We start from the raw sequence: 25,775 nt of genomic DNA on the forward strand, positions 1-25,775 counted from the left end.
CTGCCCGTACGGGCCAGTCTTGACAGACTCTGGGGTTGTGCGCCCATCTCACTTAAGAGGCCAGGGGCCAGCGCTGTCCGGAGACACTTCCGGGTCACGTGGCCAGCGTGACATCGCTGCTCTGGCGAGCCAGAGCCGCACACGGAAACGCCGTTTACCTTCCCGCTGGTAAGCGGTCCCTATTTATCTACTTGCACCCGGAGGTGCTTTCGAACTGCTAGGTTGGCAGGCGCTGGGACCGAGCAGCGGGAGCGCACCCCGCCGCAGGGATTCGAACCGCCAACCTTTCGATCGGCAAGTCCTAGGCGCTGAGGCTTTAACCCACAGCGCCACCTGCGTCCCGTGCTGAAACAGTACCACTCTGTATTTTAGTCCTATGTTTTTAAGTTCAAAATATGTTCTTTGCTTCAGCCTTTAAAACAAATTCCCTCTGCCTTCTTGACAGTGCATGGATTCAAGAAATTATTTCTCTCCTTGCTGGATCAGCCTAGCATTCTGTTTCCAACAAAAGTCTGCCAAGTGCCTCTGCAAGTTCACTAGAAGGGCATAAAGGTTAAGGTCACCTCCTGCTGCTTATTCTCAGCATCCAACACCAAGAACCATACTGCCTCTTAAGAATGGAGATGCCACTTGGCTCTCCTGGCTAATAGCCAGTATCAACAGACCTAAACTGCATGGGTCCATGTACTCTTTTTAAAAGCTACATAAGCCAGTGAATGCAACGATTTCGCCACAATGCATTCCAAGCAACGGGGACCCAATGAACAATATATTCAAGAACACAGCTGGCACCAGCCACAACTGGCTAGAAAAGACTTGGGACGTTGCAACTGTAGCTCTGAACTTCAGCTAAACCTGATTGTTGCAAACTGGGTTTCGATCATGGACAACGGTCCTCCTTTCAGTGTTCTGGCTTGCCCTCCAGGAGCCCTGCACCAATAGTTGCACACACAGTGGTACCTCAGGTTAAGAACTTAATTCGTTCCAGACGTCCGTTCTTAACCTGAAACTGTTCTTAACCTGAGACACCACTTTAGCTAATGGGGCCTCCCACTGCCGCCAGAGCACGGTTTCTGTTCTCATCCTGAAGCAAAGTTCTGAACCCGAGGTACTATTTCTGGGTTAGCGGAGTCTGGAACCTGAAGCGTCTGCAACCTGAAGCATCTGTAACCCGAGGTACCACTGTACTCCAATTGCCTCTAGGAACAGCTCTGGTTTCTGTCTCTTCCTGGTGTCTCATGGCCCCTATTTTGCCTTCTGGGATAAAACTCAAAGGGTTGTATTAGAAAGTGCATGTGTGAAAGATGTACCCTCTTCCTCAGGTCTTCCTGAAAGTTAAAAATCTGGATGGGGGGGTGCATCTTGACTCTGTGGATGTACATGGAAGGGCACACACGTCTCCACACTGCTTCCATTCTGTCTCCCCTCCCCCCCCAAAAAAAACCACACCTCCTCTCTAGCTGATGTATGTTGCTGAGTGGGTTTGGATTAAAGCTGTTCTATTAAAAGTACAACCTGACCTATTGTAAGGTTGAACGCTTGGTTACACATTCTTAGGAAACGGTTGCAGTCCTCAGCACACCCTGCTGCAGCTTGCGAAGTCGGGCTATTGCGCCCAGGAAATGAGCACAATCAATGTCTAGCAGGCAGAGAAAAGCCTTAGCATGGGAACTAATAGACATTACTAATGCGTACACATCCTAATTTTCTTTGGTCAGGTGTTGGAGGGTATGTTGCTATAATACAACCTGAAACACAGTAGCCTGAAGTTGAAGGATCAGGACAGGGGAGGAAACAGTTTGTGAAAACTCCACCCCCAGGGAGGTGCCCATATCTCTTTGTGCAACTGATGCAGGGAACTCTGCATTGACTTTCACAAGCTCTGCTGCCCCTTGTGTTATTGTCGCCAGCTGTTCTGCACCGTAAATTAATCTGTGGGTAATCCAGCAACTAAAGCTGCTTTTGAAAATATGCTTACAAAAATTATTTCAGATACAATAAGATCACATATCATGATTTATCTGAGCTGATATTGTCCCCCCACCCCAGCTTAAATGCAGTGTGTGTATCTGTGTATTGATGCATTTATGTGTGTGTGTGCATATTATATACATACAGAGATATATACACGCACAAAAAACCACCTAACTACACATAGCCACCCACACAAATGTATGCGTGAGTACCCATCCAAGTTCATTGACATTTAAACAAGGCTGTGCAAGACAATATGCTTGTATTATTCCTTCCGAATTATTTTCATCACCACAATTCATCATGTAAATACTGCTGACCTTCAGGAGGAATTTATTCTCCTTTTACCAGCAATACCTGAGGAATAACAACCTTCACTAGAGCAATTGATTTTTGCAACTATTGCTGTTCTACAGGAAAATCCATTATATCCCTCCACGATCCCTCCCCAATTAATTGCTCAAATACTGCATAATGTGGTTTACAGGATTGTGACTTAATCTTGCGAACTAATGTTCCGACGAGAAATCCTGTCCACCTAAGCACCACCTCTGAGGTCATAGGATAAATTGCACTGCACATTTTCAGGATTTTTGATTTGATTTCATATCTGCAGCATCAGCACTTTTAGCTCCCTTTCCAATAACATATGTTTCAATTCAGCCAGGTATGGCCATTTGATATATTAAGACCTTGCTAGAAATTACCTGGTAAAATGTCACAAAATGAAAAAGTATTATAAAATAATATTCACCCAAGCTATTCTAGGCCTCTTGACACAAAACAGCCCATCTTTTAATTTTTCCAGAATCCCTTTATGCAGCATCCTGAACACACCATTTCGATCACAGTGGAAAGCGATCTTGCATCATTCAGCTTACAGATGAAACCGAACACAGTCAACAAAATTAAGCCACTAGAGACATGTGAACATTTATCTGCAAATAGATAACTGCCCTGAAGGTTAAAAGTTCTACTCCTGCTAACTAAAACAAAGCAAAACACACATTATTAGCTTACGAGTACGTATAAATCAAAAGTCACTCTTGTTACAGCATCCGCAAAGGCTTACTTGGTCCAGAAAGCATTCTCCCTCTTCCACTGCCATTTTCTGTGGCCAAATATGAAATATGATGACTCAATTAGTTAACACTTTGGACACTGCATTACAGCTAAAAATAGCCACCAAGCAGGAAGTGCCGATTTTTTTTTACAAAGCAACTAAGCTTGGTCACTTGTTAGACTTCCTTAACTATTTTTAAACTGCAGAAAGACAAGCAAGAGGATTGGAAGGCTAGCAAAGGAGAGTTATCCTGGGATTCCTGGCTGCTGTGCCACAGTTGTAATCTCCAGCCATTCCCTGAATGTGTAACCGTGATATGTAGAATACCAAAAATAGCCACCAAATCAGCTGGTTAGAAGAACACTGTTGGTAGGTTGGAATCCTTCCTGAAACAAGCATTTGTGATTCTGCTTATCAGCTGCTTCCTTCTGAAAAGGAGACTGGTTTGGCCTGTTTTTCAGGGGCAACAAAATCAGGGATTTTCCACTCACCCTTTTCAAGCACCAGAGCAGACTGCTCTTTTTCTTATGTGAATGCTTAAACAAACAACTAAACAACCGGCTAACCAGCTGCTTATTTATTTATTCTTATTTAACATATTTTGCATGCTATTTAATTGTAAATAAAACCTCTAAGCAATTTACAAACACACACAAAGATAATAAAGGTCAAGGTTAAGCAATTTCATATATATGTTCATCTCTTATTATATGTGTGTTAAAAATATGCATTGCAAAGTAAAATTGCAGATTAAATTGCACGCCAACTTTACATTCTGGGTAGCCTTGCTTCAACAACAACAAAAAATTAACAGGTGCTAAAAAGAGAACAGCAAAGGTGTGTGCCTGTCTAAAATGAATCAATGAGAAATAAAGTCAATGAGAACGAGTTCCAGAGTTCCAGAAGGAGTTCCAGAGCAGGAGCTGCCAAACTAAAGGATTCAGTGTCTATCAAAACCAAAGCATACACAAAATGCCAACAAGCCTAAAGCAGTCAGTCGCATTTCTGCTTTGGAGAGCCATACAGCTGTTACCAACTGCTAGGTTAACACCTAAGTTTCTCCTTTGGGGAAGGACCGTACCTGCGCACCCAGTATGCAGACGGCCCCAGCCTCAGTCCCCAGCAGCTTCAGGTAGAACTGGGAATTTGCCCCACCTGAAACCCTGGAGAGCTGCTGCCAGTCAGTATAGACAGCAGTGGTCTAACTCAGTAGAAAGCAGTGCCCTATGTCCCCAAATGTAATGGACCAGGGCCTCTTGGGGAAATTCTTCAGGCGCCTTTTGCCTTCCTCTGTCATTGTATAAGAGATGTAATTAGAAATTATAGTAGGAGGCAGCTGCTAACAGGGAAGCCCTCTTCCTCTGTCATGGCCAAGTCATTTAAAAACAGCTTCGTCCTCCCTGTCAGTTGCTCCAAAGTTTACGCATGATCTCTGGCAGCTGTTGAGGTGGCATTACGATAATAATTCCCAGGAGCGTTTTCATTCTAGCAGGGGGAGAAGCTGCACAGAAAAGCCTGTACTACTACTTTCCCATCCTTATTTACTACTTTACTACTTCTTCCTTATTTACTATACCTGACTCGTTCCACCCACTGTTATGTTGAACCTTGCATCAATTGGGACAATTTACGATTTCTTTGGGTTGGGATGGAATGAAATGTGACAGCGTACATACATAAATTAGAGCACAGAGGGAATCAGACAATAAAAGGAGGGTGGGGAAAAGAAATGTTCTCTTTATTATGCTGCTGGTGGTTTCCAGAGATGCTATTTGAAGAGGGAATAGAGAGCGTGGAGAAGCCACCTTCCCCTCATTTTTAAGGAGCATCTATACTTCTAGGAGTCTACTGTAAGTGATGAAATGGGGCGATGCGCTGCTCACTGTGATATGCGTTCAAGGCACGAATGCTCTTACTTTATTGTTGTTTGTTTAATGGCACTTTTCACCTCCATTGATGACATTCGCATGGTTATTACGACTGATTTAAGATGACCATGGCAAACGTTCTTAGAATACACTGGTCAAGGGGTTAGGGACCCATTTTTCAGGCTGTGGGCTTCATTCCTTGCTGGGCAACTTCATGCCAGTGGTGGAAAGGGCCAGAAGGCAGAGCAATGGATGCAAACTTTTACCTACATGCAGTAGGCTAATTCCTCATATAGATCCTCCTTCATCCCTAAGCTGTGACCATAGTTTCAGAAGGTCTCTACGATACAGTTGACTCATCATTTCTGCTGCTGCTTTAAAGCAGAGTTGCAGGGACACAACATGAACAGTGGCTGCTCAGTATGTTTTGAAAACAAGGCAGCCAACAGCAGCTGGAAACAATGCGATGCATTTTTGGAAAATAGATATTATGAAGTCAAAGGCATGTCAAGTTATCATTAGGCAGCACTGTTAACTGTAAGTGGTCTTGTGCTATATCACCATATTGATACAGGGAAAATGGTATCCAATTTGATGTGACAGACTTTTGGAATGTTGGTAAAATGCATTGACTGAAACTTCTTTTATATCAAAACCTACAATTTCAATCTAAAATACAGACCCAGTGAAATCTTAGTGCTTTGGGAATTCCTGAGAAGCTGTGAGGCTTGACAGTTCTTCTTCCTCACAAATTTGGGGAAGGTTTTACCTGCTGCTATCACAAAAGGCCCACCATGTCTATGCATTATTTTTAAATAATATCAAGGTTTCCTTCAGTGCATATTGGGGACGGGGAGTGGTGGTGGCCTCAATGTTATGATAGTCAAATTCTACCTCAAAACTGGGCTCCCTTAAATTGCTCTCCTAGTAGGAAGGAAAGTGGAGACCAACTAATTTGGAAGTACTCATAAACCAACTCACAAATAGTGGTTGGACATGATAGTGAAGCAGCTGCCACATGTGGGTTTTTAAAATATATATATACAGTGGTACCTCGCAAGACGAATGCCTCGTAAGACGAAAAACTCGCAAAATGAAAGAGTTTTTCGTTTTTTGAGTTGCTTCGCAAGACGGATTTCCCTATGGGCTTGCTTCGCAAGACGAAAACGTCTTGCAAGTTTGTTTCCTTTGTCTTGCAAGTTTGTTTCCTTTTTCTTAAAACTGTGCATTCACTTCGAGGAGCAACTCAGCACGCGGTGTGGTAGCCTTTTTTGAGGTTTTTGAAGACTTTGGTGATTTTTGAAGCTTTTCCAAAGTCCATGCTTCGCAAGACGAAAAAATCGCAAGACAAAAAAACTCGCGGAACGAATTAATTTCGTCTTGCGAGGCACCACTGTATACGTATGGAGGCTTGCTTTGGGCCTATCAGCAATCCTAGATGTGATCAGGTGGGTTTGCAATTCCATTGCTTTGGCACTGTCACCAACTCTCTCTCAGTCCTTAATTATGACTTTGCCTCCAAGTTGTATTCTTGGATTCTTTTGATCTCTGCAGAAGCAGAGCTATAAGGTCATGAGATAATTAGAAACCTCACAATCAGCTCTACATCTCAAATGATGCTCAATTTTGTCATAACAACGGGGAATCATTACTCAAATGGCAACCATTACTCAAACAGTCTAGCTCATTTGTGCCTGTGACTGCATTTCTTCAAACCCTTGAGGAGGGAATTAAAGAGTGCTCCAAGGCTTTATGAACTAGGTAATCAGGAAAGCTGCATATATTATCCATTACGGAAGGGAAATAAACACCAAGAAGACTTACTTGAGAGTCTTGCAGCAACTTGGGCAGAAAGTGTTCATATTGGATTTACCCGAATATAAAATCAAGGGGTGCCTTTGGGGATTTATTGCTTGCTAATTTTCTATACCATCTTTTACCAACAATTTGTATATCATATTTCAAAAGGCATGAGAAGATACCAGTGCAGTTTACAGTAAAACACAGTCTAAGTCAAAGCCTTAAAATGAGCAACTGAACAGCCCCTGTTTAGCAACTCATTGTGAAATAGGGGAGTTCTCAATGCATGTGGAGCTCACACACCTGACATCTGGAAGAGGGCCAAGTTGCAGCATAACTCATGCATGCATTCTTAGCTGCCTCTCATTAGGATGCCCAAAGCCGCCATACAGCCAGGTGACCAGAGGAACATCTTTCCCCAGTGCATAGCTGCTTCCATGCTAGCCAAGTTTTTCTGGTATTGGCACCATTTGCTTGCTCATTCATGCCTGAGAATCTGGACAAGCTTCCTCCTGAACCACTTCAATCCTACGTTTTCCCTCAAGGGCTAGTTCGTAGTGATTTTTAGAGCTTAGTAAGAAGCAGCGGGATGTGGGTGGTGCTGTGGGCTAAACCACTGAGCCTAGGGTTTGCCAATCGGAAGGTCGGCGGTTCAAATCCCTGCGACGGGGTGAGCTCCCATTGCTCAGTCCCTGCTCCTGCCAACCTAGCAGTTCGAAAGCACACCAGAAAGTGCAAGTAGATAAATAGGTACTGCTCCAGCGGGAAGGTAAACAGCGTTTCCGTGCACTGCTCTTGTTCGCCAGAAGTGGCTTAGTCATGCTGGCCACATGACTCGGAAGCTGTCTGCCGGCTCCCTCAGCCAATAAAGCGAGATGAGTGCCGCAACCCCAGAGTTGGCCACGACTGGACCTAACGGTCAGGGGTCCCTTTACCTTTACCTTTGAGAAGCTGCAGTGCAATCTTTCAGCATTGATTTCACACCTGGTTTTAGCGGTACAGTTAGGTAGTTGAAGACTCTTGATCTCATGTTCTTATAGGTGGGGCTGGAACTGAATGGTAATCTGTATTTTATATATATATATATATATATATATATATATATATATAATTTCAACATGTAGTTTGTGAACCTTGATGCATTTGGGGCCCTGGACTTCTGCCCCAAATTCCAGCACAACTGCCTGGTTTGGAAATGCATTTGGTGATGGTGAGTAACCCTGATCCCTCAAACAGGCCTCTGCTCCCATCCTTGATTTGCCTGCTCACCCCTCTATCATAATCCTCAATTCAACACCCAACCACCTCATTTCTGATATAAAGCAAAAGTAAGTTGTGGGAATTTGGGCTCCAAACCACTCCTATCAGGTTCACAGATGTTTTCTTTCATTGTTTGGGAGTCGGGTGAATCAATCACCACTTTCTGCTACTACTTCCCTTTCCACAAGCATTACTTCCTCAATGCTTTCAATCCTTTCCTCTCAATGCATGTAACTATTTCCTGTGCACTCCTGTGCTATATATAGATGATGATGATGATGATGATGATAGATAGATGGATAGATGGATAGATTGATATCATGCAAACCAGATACTGCACAGCAATCTGAAAAGTGTGAGCTGCCAGTTTGAAACTTAACTGTCTTTGTGTTTTTCCACACTTCCTGGGCAGGGGAGAGAGAAAAAAAACCCACCCCAAGGTGTAAACGCAGCTATCTTATTCAGCATAACAGAATAATGTGGGAACAAACACAAAAGAGAACACCTACTGGTATGAATGAGAAAAACCAAAAGTGCCCTTCATATGCATATTTAAATATATGTGGAAGAATGGGCTACTCCAGTCTATTCTGAATGGCGAAAAGTGGATTAACAGTTGAATAATGCTTATATGTGGAGAAGCCCAAAGTTCGTTCAGATCAGCAGGAAACCTAGAATGCAGGAGATACCAAAATAATAAGAAACAACAAACTTGTGTGGCACCTAACAAAATTATTAAGACATAAGTTATTGTGGGGATCAGAGTCCACTTTGTTAGCTGCATGAAATGCCATTCTGAACTGATAGGCACATATATACACACAAGGCTGGTGGGAGGGAGGATAGAAAGAAGAGAGGTCAGAAGGAAACAGATTTTCAGCTTACTGAAGGCCTCTACTCTTCGAAGATGTCAGGAGATGTTGTGGTAAGAAAACTGCAAGCTGAGAAAATCTCTTACATAACCAGGATCACTGGCTGAGAATCACAGGATCAGCATCTTAGAAAAGTGATCTGATACCATAATTCCTGAAAAAGCTACAAAGGCCAATTAGGAGGAAGGAATGCTGAAGCCAAATGATTTAGACAGACTATCGTCAGATAAATACTGTATTTCCTGTAGGGTTAAGGAGATGAGGGAGGAAAGGAAGAGAAATAGCAGCACCAAGCATGTTCTTGCTCATGTTAAAAGAGAGAAAGACGGACAGACAAAAGAGTAAGGATATTCATTAATCTCTCTGAGTACCTGAGACCTTTAGCCAGAAGATACAGAATTTACAATAATTACCGTCTACCTCAAAGTATCCCCACAGAAGCAACAGTATACAAAAAAAGCCCTTAATTTATCCTGCCTCCACAGGAATATCCTTGACATTCTGGAGGCTCCACAATAAAGGCCACCGCCTGTGTGCCTGCCTGATGCAGTTCAAGGAAGCAACTGGATATTATGAAAACTATAATGTCACATAATGCTAACTCTCAGTGAGAAAAATTAAAATCATTGCTAGTGCCCAAGCATTATCAACTTCATCATTTTTCATTGCAGCACTACATCTCTGACTGAGAACCCTGGAGCTCTGAAAATCACCTAGCTATGGTGGAATCTCTCTGCCACAGAAATCTTCAGCCACTCTGTGTTCCCCCTATGCTAACTATTTTCGTTAAGGTCTCATGGACCACTTGGAGGAGCCTAGGAGCATACCCTCCAGCATTTCCCTGATGAAAATAGGGACGACCTATTCAATAATAATAATAATAATAATAATAATAATAATAATAATACCACAAGCATCTGACCGGCTTGCCTATACAGGCTGCCTTCAGATGTCTTCTAAATGTTGTATAGTTACTTGTCTCCTTGGCTCGAAGGTCGCGTGACTCCTTACCAGCCAACAATTCTCCGATGAAAATTGGGACACCAGAGCAGCTTCGTCACGCTGACCACGTGACCGGGAAGTGTCTGCGGACAGCGCTGGCCCCCGGCCTCTTAAGTGAGATGAGCACAAAACCATAGAGTTGGACACGACTGGCCCGTACGGGCAGGGGTACCTTTACCTTTACCTTTAAGGAAAAGAAGGACATTCCAGGACCAAATCAGAAACCAGGGGCTACATCTGTAAATCCAGGACAGTCCCTGGAAAATAGAGACACTTGGAGGAACTATTAGAGGTTTGCGAATCACAGTTGGGGGCATCCCAGGATTTCAACACAGTTTCCAAAGGATTGCAATCTAGCTCCAGAATATCCTGGGGTCCTAAGGAAACCCTTTGTTTAATATATTTATATACCCTTATTTAAGGCTACCTTCTCCCAAGCAACCACCATGTGGCTCTTTAACTTCAGTGGGTGGAGCAACCGAGGCTCTGCCAGAGTAGCAGCTAGCAGTTCATAAGAGGGGCATGGGAATCAGTTGCCAAGAGGAGATCCTGCCACAGGGGGAAGCCCTGCCCCAACAGTCCCTCTCAGCTCCATCCCCACCTCTATAACCAAAGCATTTCCCCCCCTCCAGAAAGCCTGTTGGATGAACAGAACAATAGGTGTGCTATAGCAAAGGCCAAGCGCTGTCTGTGGGCCATCTAGTGGTTTCTTGAACCAGCATAAAAGCAGGCGGCAATCCCTCCACAAATCAATGGCTAGTGTTTCTGACATCCTGCCAGGAGCAGAGGACAGCTGGGTGACTTGCATTCCAGCCAAGGCCCACATTTTCCAGCAGCACACAAGTAAAACAGCCTCCTCCTCCTCCTCCTCGGCCCCTACTGCAATGGCTGATGGCTCAGTACAAACAAAGGCACACCCTGAAGAGCTATTACTCGCTGCAGCGTTCCCTTCTGTGTACCACACGAGCTTCTGCAGCATCACCCACACATCTGGGAAAGCAAACCTCCCTCAAGCTAAATGAGCAGCTAAGAAAGGGAGAGAGAAATTAGGGGAAGGAGCAGAACTCATTGCACCCCCTTTTCCCACCTTCTTGGGGCTGAGTGGGAGCAAAGAGAGGGAGGAAAAGATAGAGAGCTACTGGCAGAGGCAGGGAGCAAGGTCAGAACTTTTGCCTGCATTCCTGCAGCAGGCTGTGACAAATTATGCTGCAGGATGCCTAGCCTTGTATGAAGTAGCTCCGAGTTCCAGAGAGCACAAAAGGCAGGGATTTCAGAGTGTGGGGGTGGGGTATTTGTACAAGCTTAAATAAAGTAAAAGTGATCTTGGACTGCTTGCCAGGACAAAGCTCATAGGCCTCCGAGTGACCTTACTCGTGTGATTTCATGTCCTCCCCACAACAGCTGAAATGTATGATTCATCATTAGGAAGGGGAGGAGCTGCAGAGGAGGGGAGGGTTCCTATCCCTTTACTGGGGCGAAGGAAGGGGAGGTACGGACCACCCCAGGTGTCACCACTGAGGGGGTGACAAAATGCCAGGCGGCACTCACTGCGGGGCCTGCAGCACGCCCGAGCAGTCTCTCCTGGGAGAGAAACAGTGGCTTGGGCGGGCGCAAGCTCCACACTGCCCAAACTGTCTGCCTGCTGCATCCCCCCTCAGCTGTAGGGCTGCTGAGTGGGAGGAGGCAGGCAGACTCCGGAGGCCCCATGGTGTGCCCCGCCTCTCACCAGGTGCGCTGCCCCAGGCGCCCAAGTGCCTTCCTCCACCGCTGCCCTTTACAATGGTACAGAAGAGGGAATTCCGGCAGGTGTCAATTGACATGCCGGGCAGGAAAACCTTGTCAGGAGCCCTGTCCTTCTCTGCTTCCCATCAGCTTATGTTATTTATTTTTATTTTCTACATGCATATCCTGTCTTTCTTGCAAGGAGGCTCAAGACGGCGTACGTGGGTCTCTCTCTTCTGCCCCCTGCAGACTCCATTTTATTTGCATGATTGGCATAATTGTGGATGCAATTGCCATTAAAAAATAACAACCTGTCCCTTGGATGCAAAGGTACATTTAATGTCATATGTACTTTGGACTAGGGTCACAACAGTTGCACCAAAAGAAAGCGGGGGGGGGGGGGAATGATAGTGATGCTTATAGCTGTTGAATGTTTATCCTGTTCAGATGGCGCAAATCTGAGTTGGCAAACCTTGTCATTCTAGGTCTCCTGGGAATGCATGCCAAACAAACAGCAAGACAAAACAACCATAATGTTCAATTAAAAACAAAATGGTAAATGAAAACAATATTTACTGAAATACAAATCCTATTTTCTATACCTGTCGACGCACCTTGGTTTACCATTCTTAATAGGAACAGTGTGGTAAAAAAATGGTAAAACATGTGAGAGATTCAATACAGAGAATCTTAAAAAGAAATTGCCATACTGAGTCTCAGATACCAATAAGATCATTCCACATGACCAAAAGGGCTTTGAGTTTGCATTTCGCAAATTGCAATGCCAAACGGCAAACCACTTTTGAAACTGAAGGGTAGTTCAAAAGCAGTTTGACCAGGGGGTTTGCTGTTCAAAGAAGAAGAAAAATCCCAGTGGACATGCCCAAACTCTAAAGTGGCTTCTTTGAATATAGTTAAATACAGTTGCATGTGCAACTGTACAAAGGGTTACTGCTAATATCTGCCATTTTCTGTTCCACATATGTGTGTGTGTGTGTGTGTGTGTGTGTGTGTGTGTGTGCATGCTCACATGCGAGTGGCATGCTCACATGTGAGTGTATTCAATGCCATCCCATACAGAAAGCAGGGCTATGAGTGGCAGTAACACATGGAAGGAGTGGCAGGGAAGCATCTTGTCACACAAGCTTCTGCACAAATAAGCAGTTTCATGTACAATGCACATCAGTGATCTGAAACTGCATTTATTAGGTCTATGTGTTTGAGATGGTGCAAATGGCCAGCCTGCACATCTGAAAGAGGAACAAGAAAAATAAGCTTGCCTTTATAATTTTTAACAGGGGCTGGTTCACAGCCAAACATGTGCTGTGCAATATGACCAGAGATATTCAAGGACTGCAACAGTCCTGTTAAGGGTGAAAGTTGCATTTCTATATTGTTGATTAAGCATTCTTAACTTTCAGTGCAAGTGCACAGCAAGACAGACACATCTGCAGCCCCCAACCTGTTTTGAAATGATCCATATTTATTGTTATTATGTGGCCCGCTTAAAAAAAAAAAAAGCTAGGTTTGCAATTTACCAACATTTTAAATCGGGGTAGGTAACTAGTGTCTCACCTGTTGTTAAAGGGCTCCAAATTCCATCAACCTCAGACGAGGACAGCCAATACATGGGGGTGATGGGAGCCGTAGTCCAATAATATCTGGAGGGCCATAGGTTTCCCTTCACTGTTTTAAATAATGATTTTCATTTAACAGGCACAGTCCATCATGAAAACGATGGCCCATTTTTGTTCTGTATTATTATACACTTTATCTTATTCCGTAAGTTCATTATGCAGTTTGCCCTGTTGAATATGTACTGCTGAATATGTATTATTTTAATGCAATATTAAAATGTAATCTTCAAAAGATAAATAAATTCAAAAACGAAAAGTAAAAAGAAAAATGATGAGGTACGCCTCCAGGTTTCGCAAAGGTACAATGCAACAAAAGGTGTGAGCAAGCCCTGGGACCATCCGCTTTCTGGTACCTGCCTCAATAAGCTTTTAAAATGTTAGCAACAAGAAGCTAAATGAAGAGCAGGTGCACAAATGCCTCTGGGAGGGATGTATTATGCATGAGGAATCAGCCACTTCGTCACATTTTAGTTTTCACCTGCTCTTGTGGTGTGCAGCTGTGCCATGTTGGCAACGTCTGTGTAAGCACTGGGAGGACCTGGAGATTTAATGTTTCTCATCTAGTGCTTGATGTGTGCCAGTTGCTATTATTCACCAGACTTTCCCCCTTTTCATTTTGGCCAACTTTCATGGGCCTTGGAGCTGGCTTATGCCAAAAGGCACCCATTTTACCCATGGAGTCTACAGCCTGGCTGCAACATCCAGACCTGTCATATATTGAAGACTGGCCCCTACATAGAAGCTGAGCACTTCCCCAATCTTTTCCATTGCCTTGTAACTCCTTGTCCATTCTTGGCTGTGAGTCCTAGAAGACCTGCTCCATTCCCCAGAGGCCTTTTCTCGCCTGGCCTGGGAGGGATCGGACTGACTCCAGCTACAAAAGCAGAGGCTTCTGAACAGAATCTTTAGGTGGTATTGTTTATGCAATTTGCAGATGGGGAGGGGGGTTTGTTGCAAAAAGAGGGTATTTGAAAAAGAAGAAGTGAAAAGAAGTGATGGAAATGGGGAGGAAGATGCAAGTGGGGTACAAAAGGGGCTGCGGAACAGGAGGGGCTGGTGTCTTCAGAACTGGGCAGACAAAGAAAAGGATGCTTAGCAGTTGAAATGTGTGGGAGGGAGAAGATGCAGGAGGTTGCCCACAGGGTTGCCTGTGTGCAAGGGGCTTGCACAAAAGGAGGAGGAGGGGAAACATGGGCATGGGAGCAAATGTGAAAACAAGGATGCAAAGTGTAGTTGCAGAACAGAAGTAAAGTGGATTCAAAAATAGGTTTGGGAAGGTGAGAAGTGGGGTTAGTGATGGTAAGGGGTGTATGTTAAAGTGAGGAGGGGGGTTGGTGAGTGGAGTGATCAGCACTGTAGAAAACCACTAGCGTATGTACAAGCACAGATAAAACACGAAGATTAAAACAAGCCATTCATAGCTCTGCTGAACAACAACCAAACAGCTACAGTGATAGATGCTGCTAACCTGAGATTCTACGGAAATTCCGATTCTTGTGATAAGCTCTTTAAATCATCGTCTATTTATAATTACTCACAAAATACCCACTGTTATGTTATTCGGTGTATGTTCAGGGAAGGATGGTAAACTGCAAAGAGCCCTAGCAGGGCCAGCCCAAGTCATTCCCCGCCCCCTGCCTAAATGGAAGGGCAAGATGGTGCTCCCCTCTCATTCCATGTCCAGAAGTTTATGAGACTGGTAGCTGAACTGACTTCAGGACTGGTGGTGGGTTTGTAATCTGCTCTTGGGAGCAGCAGACCAGAACTGGAACAGAGAGCTATGTCCTCCAACACCTTTCTGCCACTTCCTCTTTTGCTGCTACCCTCAGAATCTGCTACCTGAAGCATTGGCTTCACTTTGCCCAATGATAGGGTTGGCCTTGAGTCCTAGTGAGCTACAGTGATAACCAAAAGCCTATTTATTTACAACATCCAAATATTAAAAGCATGTTAGCAGATGAGATTTTGATTAGTCATGATTATCTTCTCTCCCCCTCTCCCTCCCTGTCACCCCCATTTGCATTTGCATTTTGAACCAGTAGCCCTTGCCAACACCATTCCCAAAAGTCAAAAAGGAGAGTGTGCTTTCAGTCTTTCAGGCTCATGGCACCCGTTGGATTGTGCCCAGAGTAAAGGAGGTTTTTGAAAAGAAAGAAAAGTCTAGAAATAAAGCATTTAAAAATAAAGTGGATTAAAAAACACACACCATTGTTTTGGTGCTCTGATCTCACTAGCTTCATAACATTGCAGAAGAACATTAACTAATAACCATATAAATGTGCTGTTGTTTTGCATTTTTTGTGTGAACAATGATATTGTGGGGGGAATCTGCTTCTTTTGTGGTTGTGTTTTATTTAGCCCATCATGTGGCTCTATCCTTCAAAAAAGCATCAGCAGCAATTGTATATAAAAAAAGTCACTGAACTGCGAAAGAATGGATAAAGCACAGAAAAAGGACGAGTCTACTAGGATAATGGATGTGAGCAAGCCTAAGTCCTTTCCAGTTTTCATTTATTAGAATATATTGGTCACCCAATGCTAAATAATATGAAGTCCTTGTTCATAACTTTTGTGAAATGATTAAAACAATTTGTGTCTTGGCCTTCTTCTGACGCAGGGCCTTTTCAGGAATACAGGGGTTGTTGTTTTTTTAAACGAAGCTGTCCTATACAGATCAGACCACTGGTCCACCTAATTCAGTTTTCTCCTAGTAGTTGTGCCGCCTGGAGCTGAATGGAGTTATAGTCTAAAACATCTGGAGTCACCAGGTTGGGGAAGATGGTCTAGTCCAGTGGCATATGCTCTAACAGGCCCTTTGATGTAAGAATTAGAGACCCAGGGTATAGTTTTTTAATTATAAAAAGTTTCAATATTAATTGCATTTAACCTTTGGCTAGAATGCATCCATGAATGATTCACGAGCGCCTACATTTTGTGACTTCTATGCCTCCCTCCTACGATGCACTCCATCTCTCCTATCTGATCCTGGCACAAATGGCACAAATGGCAGGATGTTTTCTTACGTCTGTTGTGAGTTAGCACCGGCATCTCCTTGAGAGGTTCCAGGGACAGATATGGGAAAGGAATGTCAGCAGCCCACAACTGTCCGGTGAGTTGTAAGCTGAGACCGCATGTTTTGGAACACCTCAAGGAAGTTGATACCAATGTGGGGTCATGTCTCTTTATATCCCTTGACCTACTGTAACCTCTACTGATGTATGTAGAAGAATGTTTGATGTTTTATGACTCTTTCTTTGCTGTTACTATATAAGCTTCATTCTGATCTGCAGTCTTTTCTAACTGGAGCTGCTGAGCAACTGGTTGGCAAGGATGTCCTATTGCAACAGTTAATAAACCAGGTCCCTAACTGGTGGTGCTAGCTGCAATTCTGCTGGATCCATGTTTTATATGAAAGGTGTTTCCTCACCTGGGTAACAGGTGAGAACAGGTGGTGTAGAAGCCAAATTCTTACAATTTCTAAAGTCTCTTCCACTAATGCCATCTCACATGCTTTTAACTGGTGCTGGTGTTAAACCTGGGATTTTAATGCATGCAAACTCTGAAACAGAACTATGGCCAGAAAACTAAAGCCATCACATAATTTGAAGCTTCTACATCCTCCACACACAATGAGGAAACCACTTCCAGTTGCATATTTTTATTTGTGGTGAGTGGGAGCGCTTAGACAAGATGCTGTCAGTGGGGGCCCCCTTCACCCTGCCACTGTTGCTGTTCCCATTCATTTGCCTCTCTCTGTGTGTGTCCAAGTGGTACCACCTCTCTTGGAAAGAGAGAGGACAAGGCATGAAGCATTTATTGCTCCCCTGGAGAGGGCGAGTTAACAGGAAGCAGTGGTCGGGAGGCCCTGGAGATTGGCAGTGGGCCCCCTGTTGGATTGTGGGTGTGAATTTGCCAAGTGTGCCTTCCTCTTAGCATGTTTCTCCCTTGCGTTCTGAGTTCGAGTGACTTCAAAGCCCATGGCACCTTTGGTAAAAGTTGTTCTCCAATTGGAGCGCTCGCAGGCAAGTGTTTCCCAACACTATATTTTTTTTTATTTGCCTTGAGACAGTCTTTAAACCTCTTTTGTTGACCACCAATGATTCAAATACTCCTATTTACAGAGTAAAAAGCTGCATTGTCCTTAGTAAATCTGTTCCTAATTTTGACCTCTGATTTCATATGCTTCCTAGAAGTTATATCATCAAAAGGAGAGTAGATGCATCTTACATGCATAGGAACAGTGATGCATTTAGGTCACTTTAAATGCAACACTTAACGGTCTTTCCCCACCCCCAGCCTTTAGATGTATTACTGTACTTCACTTATTTCCAAATGCAGTAAGCCAGCTCTGCTGCATTTGGGGGCCCTATTCCTCATTCTGCTGAATGGAGCCCTGGACATCTACCCATAAGTCCCACCCTGATGGCACTGCTGTGCATGAACACTATGGAGTGCATCTTTAATCAAAAGGTCAGTCACCATCTTGGCTTTTAAAGCAACAGGCTGTTGCATGTGAATGAACGGAGCATATAGACACATGGAGAATATAGACATATAGTTAAGAGCATTCAAGAGCACTGGGGTTAGGGCTCAGGAACTGATGGTTGCCATGAGGATTGTAAGCATGGCCTGGAATGTTGGTGGGGATGGGACAGATACCCCATTAGCATGAGGAGAGCCTGCTGGGCAGACTTCAGAACATACCAGGTCTATCTTGCTCTGTGCAATTTACACTGAACAATAGCTCTCCATCTTTTCAAATAGGGTCTTTCCCAGTCCTACCTGGAGATGCCAAGGATTGAACCCAGTATGTCTGTGTGGAAAACATTGGCTCTATGGCCGCTCCTCTAAATTCAGGAGCACAGCATGCAAAAAATCTTAGGGTCAAAATAGATTTTCAGTCTAATGCTCTCTCAGCTGCTTTAGCTTTGTTATTTTGCTGCTGAAATGGATAATGTATTTTTCAACTGAGACATGGAAATTCATCACCATAACAACGACAGTACGCACGCGTGCACGCGCACACACACAGACGCACACACACAGAGTGAAACCAATGGGGAAGACAGCCAGTGTGCTTCATAGTTATATATTTATCTCTCTTGTATGTTTCCATTCAGATTGCTAGGCACCTAAACCATTGTCAACTGAGTCTAGATCTCAATGCACTATCAACTTTGTGGAATTCAGAAATCTCATTCTGAAGGATCTGATTATGTCACTGCTATATAGTTAATTCTATCTCTGGCATGGACCTGTCATTCTGGAACTACGTCTCTAACATTCTGTAAAGCCATTTGTGACAGAAACGTATTGAAGGAAATTCAGCAAACCTCTTCAGGTTATAGCTCAAAACATTCCGTTCTTGTAGCTCATGGGATCATCCCAGTAACTTTTAAAGTGCAGTCTTCTATCAGTAAGCTGTCAATTGGCTGAGTTTAGGAAGACAAAACTCTGCAAAGAACCATAGGGCCTTGCACTGGGGACTCTGGAAGCAGAACCCACTATATCAAGCAAGACGCTGTTCTAACCTTCATGGTGGCAAACAGACATGACCAACTACGGTACATCAGAAGTGACAGAATTCAGGCTTGTCAGTTCCACATGGTTTAGCAGAACCCCAAGATCTATGAACCAGAGCCAAATACACACAGTAAGATTTAAAGACTGGGGTGACTCTGAACACATTCTGAGTCTAGGAATTTGTTTGGGGAACCAGAAATGAACAGAAGTCCATTCCGGGTTACTCCGTGAGATATCTTTGCTTCAGCAGGTATGGGGGAAAGACGCCTGCTTTTTGTGTTGTTGACTAGTTCAACAACTTGGATTTTTAAAACCACGCCCTTTGTTGTAAAACACCCAGAAACATACCAGCAGACCCTAGTTTACCTTCCACCAACCCCTGGACTGTGTGACTGCAAAATATTAAAACCAGAAGTAAACTGAATCACAACATCCTTTTCAACTGTCATCATTTCGAAGACTCAAATAACAAGAGCTGACAGGTTTGAGGGGTATCACGGCAGCAGAGAAACACTTTGGGATAAGTGGTATCTCAAGAAAAGTTGCAATATGGTTCCCAAGCTTGCCATCTCTTCCAAACAAGTTTTCCACACTTGCACTAGCAATGACCCCAGTACAGTAAATTATGTTCAACAATACGCCTGCAGCCCTTTACAGCTCTTTGAGATGGTTATGGATTTTCAGGACCAATTCTTTTTTTACTGCCTTAACAGTGCCAGATGCAGTGTTTGACTTTAAAATGCTTAATCCAAGCCCATGCAGGGGCTTAACTGCTTCCTTATTATCACCAGTAGCAGCCTATGAAGATAGGCAACATTGGTTTCAAAATCTTAAAAACAGGTGTACTTTTCAAGAAGGCACATAACCAAGCAGTTTAGGCAGCTGAAAGCATGCCATAACATCCTTATGAAGTAAAAGTGCTTCGTTGCAGAAAAGAAGCAGTAAGATCCTGCAAGAAAATAGCAAAATAAAGGAATATTTAAATAAATACCTTTCTGCGCTTTGTGGAGATGATGGAACTATCACACGTAGTTCAAATGTCTCCTCTATCCAGGCCATTTCATAGCTGACCCTGCTGACCACATGGCTTCCACATCACCACCCCAAGTTGGAGCACTCCAGCAAAGCCCCTTAAACAGCCTTCAGGTGCAGCAAGCAGAAAGGAGAGCTACTAGTTCCACCCCTTTTAAAACCGAAACCATCCTACTTCTGGTAACAGGATCTGCCTCTAGGGCCCAAGGCCAGTTAAAGCTTTGCACGGAAGCTGAATAGCTGCACCTTCCCTAGATAAAAAACCTAAGTCACATTTAAATTCAGAATCCTAGGTGTGAAAAGCAGGCCAGACAGACAGAAAACCCACATTTACTCTGTCTGTGTGGAAGTCAAGGTCCAGACACATATCCATTAGGAATTCACTTCTGGCTCACAAATGGCCGTACTCGTGTCAAACCAAACAGGATCATCATAGGAATGGACATTTCCATCTGCATCACAGTGGGCATGAAAATGTGCACTCTATATATCACAACATGTGGTGCAATTAAGACACATGTCTACATGGACTGCTGCGTCCAGACTACATGATTATTTCCCAAATCATCAAGGTCATCTGTGTACAGGAGCTGCTTCCATCTGCATATGTCCCTTGCTTAATGAGGGTGGTTGCCTTTATTTTTTTTGTTATTTGTTATTATTCCATGGTGACAGTACTGGTTTACATGCTCTCCCATAATTTGGTCCCCATCGCTTCTTTCAAGTACGCCACACAATGAACTACATATAACAGAAGAACTTGCTACCTTGCCCTCTACCCCAGGCATAGGCAAGCTCCAGCCCTCCAGATGTTTGGGACTACAATTCCCATCATCCCTAGCTAACAGGACCAGTGGTCAGGGATGATGCGAATTGTAGTCCCAAACATCTGGAGGGCCGGAGTATGCCTATGGCTGCTCTACCCGTTGTCACCTCATAGCACTCATAGTCCTTCTATATCATCAGATGTCATTGGAACACAGTAAATCAAGTACTGTCAGCTACGTCAATGGGAATGCTGTTTGGAGGATACACTGTTGTGTTCTAGTTGGGCACAGGCCAAAGCTACCTTAGAAATCTCACCAGCAGGGTTGATCTTGGCGAGAATTCTTCCCTGCTCAGTTTCTCAGATCTCTTGCTTCAACCTTCTGTGCAACTGTGCCAAAAGCAAAGTCCAAAGTTATCAGCCAGCACCACCTTAGTGCACATAACAGTACACTCACATCACTCCATGCCTCGGGTTGAGGTTCCACCTCTGGTCTACTGAGCTGGAAAGCAGACATGAGTGTAGCACGCAACAGGTAGGTGGGAGAGTGGGCCTTACCACTGGCCAGGCAACCAGGACTGTCAAATTCCTGGCCAAGAGCATCATAAACCTTGCTGCTTGTGCCACCTACAGCACTGATATCATCCGTGTTTTCTTTGGCCTTCATCTTTCATCGATGAGAAGCCTGAAAGTTCAGCTGAGCACTGTGGCCCCTTCCATGCTTTTGTACAATGGAACTACTGTGTGCAATGAAAAATGGCATTGTCCACAGTAGCCATTGTGCCCACCATTTTGCATTCTGCTGTCCATGCACAGGGCGAATGCTGTGAGTGAATGACAGCAATCACAATGGCAGCTGCCACTGTCGTGACAGATGTCTCGTCAAGACAAATAGGTGACCAGGGAGAGCCTGGGTGGATTCAGCCCAGGCTTGGCAAGTGGTGAGCTCAGGCTTTGGCTCCAGTGTCCGAAGGCCCTCTAGTCCAAGGGCCTGAAAGGCAACGGTGACACACATTCCTACAATTCACCCCATGTTTGTTGTAACAATATTCTACTTCATTAACAAAATATTACAAATCCACTTGGGAGGCACAAAGACAGAATTTGTATCATAGTTATCGCTGGCGCAGATGGCAAAAGAATTAATTGGCTCATAAGCCAAATGCTTACGTTTTACATAGTATCAACACAACATGCAACGGAGGACAAGAGGGGACCAATTAGTACCACCGCCTTAAGCACAGAATGGAAAGTTCAGGTTTGGGAACTTCATCATCTTTAAAAAGTGCTGATTCTGTGCATCATCTTGGAGGGGGAAAGAATATCCCATACATGATGTGTGGAAAGAGGAGGAAGCCACCAGTATGGCAGGGGATACTCGCCAATCACCAGAAAAGCTGATAAGGCTCTGCCCCGCACTCTGCCCCACTAAAAACGCAGAGTAAGCCATACTTCTAATACTGACATGGTGCTGCAGATGGGAAGTGGTGTAGCAGTGGCAGGATGTTATTGATTTGAAGGCTTTTACTCAGCTCTTCAGCCCAAAGAAAAGGCTCCTAGAGCAGCTTAGAAAGATCAATAATAAGACAGGCCTTGCCCCTCTGGCTAACTGTCTAAAAGACAAGACAGACAAGGAAAATGAATGGTGAGGGAGGAAGAAGAAGAAAAAAGCAAGCTCAGGTACTGGTTCTTAGCTACAGGTTGGCATGCAAACAGTTCAAGGATAGGAGGAGCCAGATGTTGCTGGTCTCTCAGCAGAGCCAGTGGAGAGGCCCTGCTTCCCATCTTTTCGTCCCTCTGCTGTAGTCATATGAAATGGCTTCTGCTAAGGTACAGGAGAAGCCTGATGGAGTTGGCTTCTCAGCAGAGCTGATGATAGCCTTGCTTTCCTTCACTCTCTCTGCCAGGGTCCCAGATATAAAGATTCATTGTGGAGTTGGAGGCATGTGTTGGATGCACTCCTGAAGCAAGGTTTCAAAGGAAGGACCACTGGACAGGGTGCCCAGAAATTCCCATGACCCCCACAGTAAAGCAACTAGCCCAACCCTGGAATTGCTCCAAGGGCAGCTAGTTTCAATATCTGCACTTTTTCCTTCTCATGGCCAAAAGAGAAGGAATGACCAATGACCCCAAGCAAGACTTTTAGGCGGTATTTCCCCCCAACAGAGCACATCCAGGAGCCACTTAACAGTTGTCTCCCTGAGAATGAAAGGCCAATTGCACACATTATACAGGGACAAACCCAGGTTTTCAGCTGAGCATACATTGCACTGGGAGCTGCAGCCAGCCTTAACTTTCTCATGAGCATCCTAATACAACACTTGCATTTGCAAATGCATGTTTGCTGCATTCAGGACAAGAGGTTCAGAATCAACGCTCTTCTCTTTTTATAGGAGATAAATCCCACCCGCTATGGACACCAACCCACATATAACACAGCAGAACCCTAATTACTACTTCTTCTTTTTAAAATCCATACAGTGTGGGTGTAAGAAAGAGTCGAATTAAGTTGTTTTTTAAAATAGCATGTTTAAATATCCAAGCAAGCAAGCATGGACCATCCAGAAGCTGGTTTCAAATTATTTTCACACGATGAGGAACAAAATCTAAAGCCAGAATTATATTGATGTATAGAATCTCCCACTGTCAGTAATGGCAGGGAAGTCCCAGAGGCTAAAAATGCAGGTCAACACTTTAAGAAAGATGTACAAAATAAGGGACAGCAAGGATGTATTTTCTCCTTTGCTCCACCAAATCTGGCAATAACTAGTAAATAAGTCCCCAGATGCACTGCTGGCAGTCAGCCAGGAAGGGCATCTGCTGTGTTTATGAGATTTGCAGTTGACATATCTCTCAGCCAAATATAGAATTATTCACTTCAGTGATATCACAGGCTGTTCCGCAGAAAAAGAAGGAACATCCCACTAGTTCATTGTGTCTCATACATTATGTCATACTTGGTGTGCCTGTCCAAAGAAAAGATATGTAAGAACAGTATACGTTTGTGCCTAAAATATGAAATATTGGAGCGAATGTGCAAAATGTATATAAAATACTGCTTTCTCCTCAAAACCCATATTTCCTGCAATGGCTCCGGCTCAACTTGTTAGACCTCATATCATCCCCAGCTAAAGGGAAGCCAAAATATATGGCCTTTCTTCACATCCATATCTTGTCACTTCACCTTCCTCTCTCAATTATCAAAACTGAGATAGGGTCAAAACATTACTTTTTTCTGTCTATCTGCCATTCACAAACTCATAGCCATATGATGCATTGCCATAATGTCATTCGTGTATATGTACGCACAGAGAGGGAGAGGGAGCGCCATCAATGTATGATGCTTGCAAAGCAAAAGAGTTCAGGTCCCTGCCACAAGGATCCTGCATTCTGAAATTTGCCATAAATTTGGAGAAAGGGGATGGTGAGAGATGTGAGGAAAAGGAACAAAATGTACAAGGGAATAACAAACCTATAGAATATCAGCTAAATAGCAGGGATACATCCAAATATCACTGCTCAAAAACCTTAAGCAGAAAAGAAGAAGCAAACACCATTCCACATCAGTACTTAATATAATGCAAAATATTATTTGCTGTTTCAAACAAACCTTTATGTACAAAGACTAATAAGAATTGACATTCAATGCAGTGCCCTGATATAACACCATTTTTAGAATATATATTATGATTTTATTCTATTGTTATTTTGAGTTATTTTACTTTAAATGTATTTTATCATTTTGTGCCATGTTACTGGGCAGCCTCATACAAATATAGTATACCGTAAGTAACGTAATACTCTGCACAAACCCTTTGCTTCAGTTTTGCAAATTGATGGGATTCCCTGACCCAGATTCTAGCCTTCTCCATCAAGTCCTTTAAATTAAACAGAAAAACTGGCTACAAATTAATTCTACTGTGCTATTTTCTTAATGCATAACATTATATGCATTTTAAAAAATTGTTTGGCACCAATGGTTCATTTTACTTCAATGTATGCAATGAATGGCTTTCTGAAGGCCCTGTGAAGCGTGCTGACAGTTCTTTGCCCATGTGGCAATGTCAACGGTCTGTCTCATCTTTGCTCCTGAGAAGTCAATGCACATGGAACTCTGAGCTCTGCATTCCGAAAACAGTGATTGGGTGCTATTAAACAAGCTGCAGAATAGGTGAAGTTCAATGCACTCATTCAAATTTGAACATTCATTCAGCATGGCACAGTGGACAGGATACTAAGCTTGACTAGGGGAAACCTGGGTTCAAATTCCATGCATTTATTAAATTCCCCTTATGGTCTTGGGCAATTCACTAACTCTCAGCATGAGCAAGCCTATGGAAGGTTGTTGTGGAGCTTCCTTTGATATAATGTAAAATTTGGAAATGAATGAAAAAGAAGGAAGACTTTTAAGGGCAGTTTTCATGCATGGTCTCGGTGGCTGCATTCCCAAATCCCACCACATCAAACCATGGCTTAGTGCAAATTGGCTGGCTTCTGAGAAGGAGACGGCAGTCAGCTTGCTCCACACTGGGCTTCTTAGATCAGTATGACATGGCAGCCAAGCCAAAGTTCAGCTTAACATGTTGTCTGAACCTGGGATTGCCCTTAGAGTCTCTCCTACTTAACCACAATCTGAAGCCAGGATATGTCCACTTGCCTTGAGACAGTGGTTTAGAATGTGGTTAATAATGAATTGATTAGTAGTAGCAGCAGTAGTATAAAAACCATTAAAAGCAATGCAGGTAATACAGTATTGCAATAATGTACTATGGACATTATACACCACCATTCATTGCTATAAAATGTTGCATGCTATGACATAAACTCCAAGCACATGCCTATTGAAAGGCTCAAATCAAACCCATACAGAACACCCACCTGAAGATTCAGCACGATGGAAAAACTGGGGGTTTATGCCTCTCCCTATTTCCATATTCATTTCAATGAAAAAACGATAGCCTTTGCTTAAGAAACAACTACAGCTTACACACACAGTGCTAATGAACTTCAGTGTGAATAGCACAGGTGTGCAGAACAGAACTGGGCCCTTTTTGTGTACTACCAAGTGCCAGAGCCTCTACTTGATGACAATCTCTCCAGTCGCACTACCTCATCATCAGCTGGAAACTAATACTGAATCTATTGTGTATTGTTTAATGATTGGAGAAATCCCTGCCCACAGCCCAAAACACACAGACCGTGATTTATGGGTGAAACCCTGAAACAATAAAGTAATCACACTGAGACGATAAAAGA

General features: G+C 43.7%; 1 protein-coding gene across 17 annotated transcripts in view; it reads right to left on the reverse strand.

Annotated features, from left to right (window-relative positions):
* The window catches only part of ANK3 (ankyrin 3), a 388,986-nt gene that overhangs the window by 154,596 nt on the left and 208,615 nt on the right, over positions 1-25,775 (reverse strand). The window contains exon 1 of one of the 17 annotated variants that reach the window (XM_079975559.1): positions 3,047-3,122. The exons of the other annotated variants lie outside the window; for them this stretch is intronic. Within the exon in view, the coding sequence (XP_079831685.1) occupies positions 3,047-3,082 (36 nt within the window). The 5' untranslated portion in view covers positions 3,083-3,122. Of the gene's footprint in view, positions 1-3,046; positions 3,123-25,775 lie in introns of those variants that run through there. 17 annotated transcript variants of the gene reach the window in all.

This window comes from Podarcis cretensis (genome assembly GCF_951804945.1).
Source record: "Podarcis cretensis genome assembly, chromosome: 5".
Classification (NCBI taxonomy): domain Eukaryota; kingdom Metazoa; phylum Chordata; class Lepidosauria; order Squamata; family Lacertidae; genus Podarcis; species Podarcis cretensis.